This window comes from Lepeophtheirus salmonis, chromosome 6, assembly GCF_016086655.4.
Source record: "Lepeophtheirus salmonis chromosome 6, UVic_Lsal_1.4, whole genome shotgun sequence".
Taxonomy (NCBI): Eukaryota; Metazoa; Arthropoda; class Copepoda; order Siphonostomatoida; family Caligidae; genus Lepeophtheirus; species Lepeophtheirus salmonis.
Window position 1 is genome coordinate 41,133,434 of NC_052136.2, and position 6,937 is coordinate 41,140,370.

Sequence of the window (6,937 nt, forward strand, 5' to 3'; positions counted from 1 at the left end):
CTACGTACTTAAAGTTCTTTCTTTTTCTCCTGCTTATTATTTGAAGGAGAGGGGCCAAAAAAAGGGCCGATGAGAAAAACCATATTAGTCCTACTATAACAAGGAAGAGAGCCAGGAGAAAGGCACTATGAATTCAAGCCAGTAGTAGTAGTAGTATGGTAATTCAAATAACAAAAATCAATATTGCCTAGTTACGTGGACCATATCTATGGCTCTCCCTCTCTCTCTCTATCTCTCTCTCTTTATATATCTTTACATTTAGATATCTTAGACCCCTAGTACTAAACAATCTTGAATCTATACACCACCACTGCTGTACGATACATTCTGGTAAATCCTTGATATTTTATATAACGACGTGTTGTTGTTTTTTGTCTTTTATATATATACATAGATTAGAGATTTCGAAAGTCCTTCAAAAAGTCCTTCAATATGATGATGCTTAAGATGATGAATCCCTTCGGGTCCGTAACTGGTAAGTAACTGCTGTGTACATCCATATATATGTAGTTGAAGTTACAATTTACATAATATTACATACAGGATTGGGGTTCATTTGTGCTCGCTATAAATGATCCTTTCCTAGTATTTTTTGTGAATGATGCAATCCATATATCTTTTATTATAATTATTGCGTCTTTAGCACGACTTCTAATTTTTTCTCTAAATCAAATTTTTAGACAGTATTCCTGGGGTTGGAAGTAGCAGCAACGACGATGATGGAGAGACCAAGGAGGAGCAGGAAGAGCAGGAAAGACTAAGGCAAGAGGCTATTAAACAGGCTGAGCGTGAAAGACGGGATAAATACAAAAAACAAGAGGATGAGAGGGAAAATCTACGACAAGGAATTCGAGACAAGGTGAGAAATACTTAATGATTATTTCATCTAGAAATTAATGAACTAATCCCAACTTAGTATGGAATTGAGAAAAAGTTGGATGACGATGATGAAGAAGACGAGGATGATGACGATGACGAAGGCTTTGGAGCTTCCTCAAAGAAACCTCAAGTTCCTGATGATCCCGTAATGCGTAAGTCTATTATTTACCTATTAGTGGAGTGAGTGAAAGGGAGGGGTTTGTAAAAAAAGAAGTCATTCAGAAGAATGTTAATTTCTTCTATTTTTTCATACAAAAAAAAAAGGGGTGACAATTTCTGAATGTAAGAAATATATTTTTTTCAATGAAATATACATACTATAGTTGTATTTAAAAAAAGCCATTTGAGAAAATAAAACGTATATGTTTTCTTATTATGATTTTTTTTAAAGGTCTATAAGTGAAATTATTCAAAAAAAAAAAAGTTCTAAATTTATTATAAAAATAAATAAATTCAAATTACAAATAAGGAAGGAAAGACAAATCAAAAAAATTATGAAGGACTTAATTATTTACAAATAGAAAGAAGATCTCGAATTTATTTTCTTAAACAAATAGATGATCCAAAGTTGTTCTAGCAAAGGTTTCAATTTGTAAAAATCGTGTCATTCTGACATTAAATGTATTCATGACTCATGACTACAGGTCATTAATTAATTAACGTAGCTCAATGGACAACGTGCTCGGGATAAATTATTCCCTTGAACTAAATGTGCTTAGGTTTACGCCTCGGTTGTTCCTACAAAAGGAAATATGTTCTATGTATATGGACTTCAAAGAAGATTCCTAGTTCAGATGGAGTAATTGTAATACTATAATATTTACTTATACTTAATCAGTGCAAATCCATCTGAACAATATATGGAAAATTAAAATAATAACAATAATTAAACATTGTAACCAATTTTGAAGAAATAAAAAGTATCAATTAAAAAGTTCTCTTAACAATCACTTTGGGGTTATTCGGATCTACAAAGGGAGGGGGAGATTATTAGATTTATAATTGTTATCCTCTCCTTCATTGCTTATTAAATAAAAAAATTGGTTCACTTGTAAAAAAAGGTCAAAATATAATATATTTATTTTAAGGGTCTATTTTAAATAGTAGGCAGACTTTATTTGACAAAGTTACCAAAGACGCAGATAAGATCACTTGCCAAATCAGTTCCTCCGTTTACTAGTTTATCCCGACGAACAAAACTGTGATACATTCATCACTAGATATGAAAATTGTATTTTGTATTTTGAGTAGGTTAAAAAGCCAAAATTTATATCGTAATCCTGGCAAATTGAATAATGTTTTGGAGGAGAGACGCTTAGCTCCCATGATGTTTCATTAGATCAGCTATAATCAGCTGTGACTAAGGAGGAGGGGAGAAATAAATAAACAATGCCATTGGCAAGAACTATTAGGATGGCGATCCTCAATTCTACTCTGTGTCCAACAAGATATTACAATTTAACTCCGCAAAAAATCCTAAAGGTTACTCTCCCTCTTTTATGAGCACACACGAATGTTCAATCAGGTTTTAAATAAAGTATGAAACGAAATTCACAACTCAGGAGTTAAATAATAATGACAACAGTTGAGGAAAAAAGAAAATTCATTCTTTAGATTACCAACTCTAACAAACAGGCTAGCTAAAAAATACACACGATTTATATAACTATACATCACCGTTTCTGAATGTGGGGAGGGTAACAGAGCCATCATGAGACCACTGTAATCACCAATTTAAAGTTCAGTGTAGAATGAGTGCATAAAAAAACGAGAATCAACATGGTAACCCTTACAATTTGAAGAATGTTTAGGAGGAGAGAACGAATAATGCTCAAAATATTTCTTTAGATCAGCTACAATCAGCTGTGACAAGAGAGGAAGGAAAAAGGGATGTAAACAATGATATTACTCCAATGGCAATCACCAATTCTACTCTGAGTCCAACAAAGACTTACAATTATATCTCCACAACAAATTCTCAGAGTCTTTTATGAGCACACACGAACGTTCAAACAGGATTTGAATATAATTGAATCTATTTAGCAAAGGATTTTCACTACTAAGGAATTAAAAAATAATGACAACTGCTTAGGAAAAGAATTTTTCAGGTTACCAATTCCAAAAAAAACGGGCCAGCTAAATATACACTGCACTTTCATTATGGTAATCACTGATAATTGATTGAAATTTGAAAAATCAGACATTTTTTCTTTAAAAAAAAAGCCCAACACATTTATCACTACACCACGTTCCACTCACACTAAAACCGGCCCTGGCTTTAGTTATGAATTATTATCCGTATCTCTATCCAGATCGGGATATGGACCGCACATAATCAAATTTCCATAGAACCCCGCCAAATCTAAGATCGGCCCTGGTACTAATAGCTAATAAAAAATAACATTTTCTTTAGGGATATATGAGGATTGTAAATGATTAAAAATTGGAGGGGACATGGTCCCTCCCCTTGTTGATAATTTATAAATATATATAATTCTTCTTTTTTTTCAGAGGCCAAAGCAATGGCTGAACAGCATTTAAATAATTTGAAAGGAGCTGCTGGTGACAAATGTGTACTCCAATAGTCATTTCTACATTATCCATCATTTTCCCCTCTTTTTACTCATTTGTTGATCTTTGAAGAATCTCATATTAATTACTTTATACATATTGTGTATTAATTATCATTATTATCTTTTAATTTAGAAGCTTATTTATAATGGCCTAGAAAACAGATACTTTTTAATCTAAATTCAAGTTAGCATCTATTATAATAGGTATATTTACATATTTCTAATATTCTTAAAAATTCTTGTAATCATTGTCTGGGAAAAAGACTCATTGATACAAGTAAATGAGAATGTCCTCTCTAACAAAAAACTTTTAAAATTATTTTCATGGCCCAAATTCGCTTTTTTAATTTTTTTTAAACTTAACTTTATTTAAAGCGTATTTTGTTTTAAACAGATTCTGAAATTATTATTATCTCTTGTTATACTCATTTAATTAGTCTGTTAATTAAAGAAATATATTTTAATTAACTAACATAGTATTTATATATACATATGTATGATTTATTATATTGTTGATCAATTAAAAATAGATATCTGTGTACTTATAAAAAACCAAAGATTAGTTACTCATTAATTATTTGTTATCATTTAGATTAAATATTATTCAAATGCTTAACACTCATTTGAATTTAAACAATTAATTTGTATTTATTTTCGAAATAAACTAAAAAAATGCTCTATGTATTTATAATAGCAGTGCTTGCCAAACATTTTGACTTTTGCCCCCTCCCTCTAATTTTAACAAAAGGTCATAAAAAAAATTAATAAAATATTGACTGAAGATATTTTTAAACCTCTCTTTTCACCCTGGGGTTCTTTTCTTCTCTCTTTAGGGGGGGGGCAGGAATCTCATAGTTTGAGAAGCACTTATTTAAAGTTATAGTAGAGGTACAACTACGACAACACGTCTGCAAAATCTTATTTACATTTAATGATCATTACGTAATTGTTTTACAATTGTAGTTGAATTATTTAACTTGTTCTTACATATAATTATTTAAATGTTTATTTTCAAATCTGCTCAATATTATGAATAAAGTCTCTTTAAATTGTCTAATATATTAATAAATATATATCACATTTTAACAACAGTACATTCATTTTGGTTATTAAAAAAATATAAAAGTCATATTATAGTTCAAGGAGATCAATGAAGCGGGAAGGGAAAGTCTCGTTTTAGGATTAAACCAATGCATAAAATAAATAACTAAAATGTTTCTGATGACCTTCTGCATCATTCCTTTGGCTTCGATGATTAGGTCCTCATGCCTTAAGGACAAGTCATTGTAGTTTTTTAGGACGAAATATATAAGCATTAACTACCTAAAATAAAAAGTTAGACTGCATTTTTTTGTTCAGATGTCAATTTCTTGACAACACTTATCCTTATAAGTGTTCTGGGCGTTGATTGGTGGAATTAGACTGATAGATTGTTAATCTGTGCACAATTTCCAACAATTTTTGAACAGTATAATTATGTATTTGGGAAAGTTGGCTTGCTACCAACTAATTTGGGACCTTTTGTCTGTTCTCTTTTGGAAAAAGGTTGTGAAATACAATAAAAGTAACGACGTGTGACTTGAGACGATTCACGAGTAGCTACAAAGAATCAATTCAAAAGTTATTCAAGAAAATTTGTAACACAATGCTTAAAAATCAAATCCTATGTCAAAGGAATGTATTCCATGGCTATTTTAGGTATGTTTCTTTATGCAACGAAGTGTGTAACACCTGAGCAAATATCAATATCTCCGAGTACGACCATAATGAGTAAACTAAATATTTCACAATAGCGGAAGCTTTACCTATTTATAATATTAATCCTCGTACAACTCGCCTAACACCTACCACTGGTGAGTGGTAGGTGTTAGACTTAGAATGATATATCGTATTGAAATCGAAAAACCAATATATCTGGCAAATATCCAATATCTGCATTGTATCGATATCGGCGAAATACAAAGGAATTTCAATATTTGCTCCGATATTTAATATGATGCAATCAGTAAAAAGGAAGAAATATAAAATTTTATTGCTGTTCAATTTTTGTAGCCAGGATATGCTTAATACACTGAGTACTCTCACACAGATGCATGAATGAGTCCCCAGTAATTTGACCTTAAACTAATTTTTCCTTATGACATTTGACCATAAAGCAATTTTTCCTCAGGGATATTTCCCCTAAATATATAAATAAATGAAGTTTATACGTGGTTATGCTATATTTTTGATTGACATCAAAATATGCAATATTTATTACTATAAAGTACTTTAAATGCTAGTTTTCTGTTGGAATAATATAGAATTAGGCTTATTTTATTTATAAAATTAATTTATTTGTCATAAATGTTTAAACAAAAGAATCTTTGTATATAATATAATTTTCCATGTATTTTAAAGAATCATGCAATTTTAAACATAAATTCTTCATGCAATAAATATGTAGCTAATGGTTGTTTAGACATTTCATAGTCGGTTGCATCAAAGTAACCGACTTTATAAATTACATTTTCCTCATACAATTCTTCTATTTTGAAGTTATTCACTTCTTTTTTGTCATTTTCAATCCAAATACAGGTGCTATGTCTTCCGATATATATATGTTAATTATAATAGAAATAATATATTATTTATGGAAATCATTTAGATCTTTGAATTCTGACATGATTACATCTGCAGTTCCTCCCTTCAATTTTGCCTTCCATTTATTTCTATCTTTTGCGGAAATAGTAATACAATATTCCAATTAAATATTTGAACTTCACTATAATATTTTTTTTTTCACTTTTCATATTTTTACGGCCTAAATTCATGGTTTTCTGCATTAACTGAACTATTTTTTTAATTTACCATATGTTTTAAGTGGTGTAGAGTTATTATCTTTCGATGATCGAACTCTACATGATTGATAGTATATACATGGAAAATAAAACATCATCGGATATAGTATATAATAATCCTTAATTGAATACCCTTACAGTATTATACAAACCTTTCACAATTATCTTACCACAAGGATGTAGGTACCTGGAAGGACCAAAACAAATGCATTTTATATAACAGGAAATTATGAATTGGAATTTTCAATTTAATTAATTAAATACTATAGTTAAAAATGGTTGCAAAAAAAAAAAAAAAAAAAATGAGGATCTTAGGGGAACTCTCGATAACCTAAATCAGGGTTTCCCAACTTTTTCTTGCTGGCTTTAATATAAATTGCGCCCTTCCCCTCCAATAAACACATATAAGTTTTTCTTCCAAAATGAACATAATTAATGGGATGGGTGTATTTGGTATAGGGAGGGTAATAAAAGTTCTTTTTTACCAGGTTAAAACTTACTAAACAGAAGAACGTTTGGTCATTCTAAGCTTGTTTATTTAATTTATATAAAAAAAAAGGTTGGAAAGAACTCTGCCCTTCAAAATTATTCTCTTTAAAAGAATGATAATTAAAGTGAATAAAAAATTATTATTATTATTATTGC

At 29.9% G+C, this 6,937-nt stretch overlaps 1 protein-coding gene across 1 annotated transcript; it reads left to right on the forward strand.

Moving 5' to 3' along the window:
- Positions 1-91: 91 nt before the first annotated feature.
- LOC121120192 (uncharacterized) lies at positions 92-4,538 on the forward strand. Its single transcript, XM_040715037.2, has 5 exons — positions 92-330; positions 395-475; positions 681-859; positions 917-1,031; positions 3,391-4,538. The coding sequence occupies exons 2-5, from the start codon at positions 433-435 to the stop codon at positions 3,462-3,464; spliced, it is 411 nt and encodes a 136-aa protein (XP_040570971.1). The 5' UTR covers positions 92-330; positions 395-432; the 3' UTR covers positions 3,465-4,538.
- The last annotated feature ends 2,399 nt before the right edge of the window (positions 4,539-6,937 follow it).

Bases quoted from the DNA above. Each gene is read 5' to 3' on its own strand.
- LOC121120192 (XM_040715037.2), top strand. From the start codon at position 433: ATGATGATGCTTAAGATGATGAATCCCTTCGGGTCCGTAACTG. The intron at 860-916 runs GTGAGAAATACT...ATCCCAACTTAG, and splicing joins GACAAGGAATTCGAGACAAG to TATGGAATTGAGAAAAAGTT. The intron at 1,032-3,390 runs GTAAGTCTATTA...CTTTTTTTTCAG, and splicing joins TCCTGATGATCCCGTAATGC to AGGCCAAAGCAATGGCTGAA.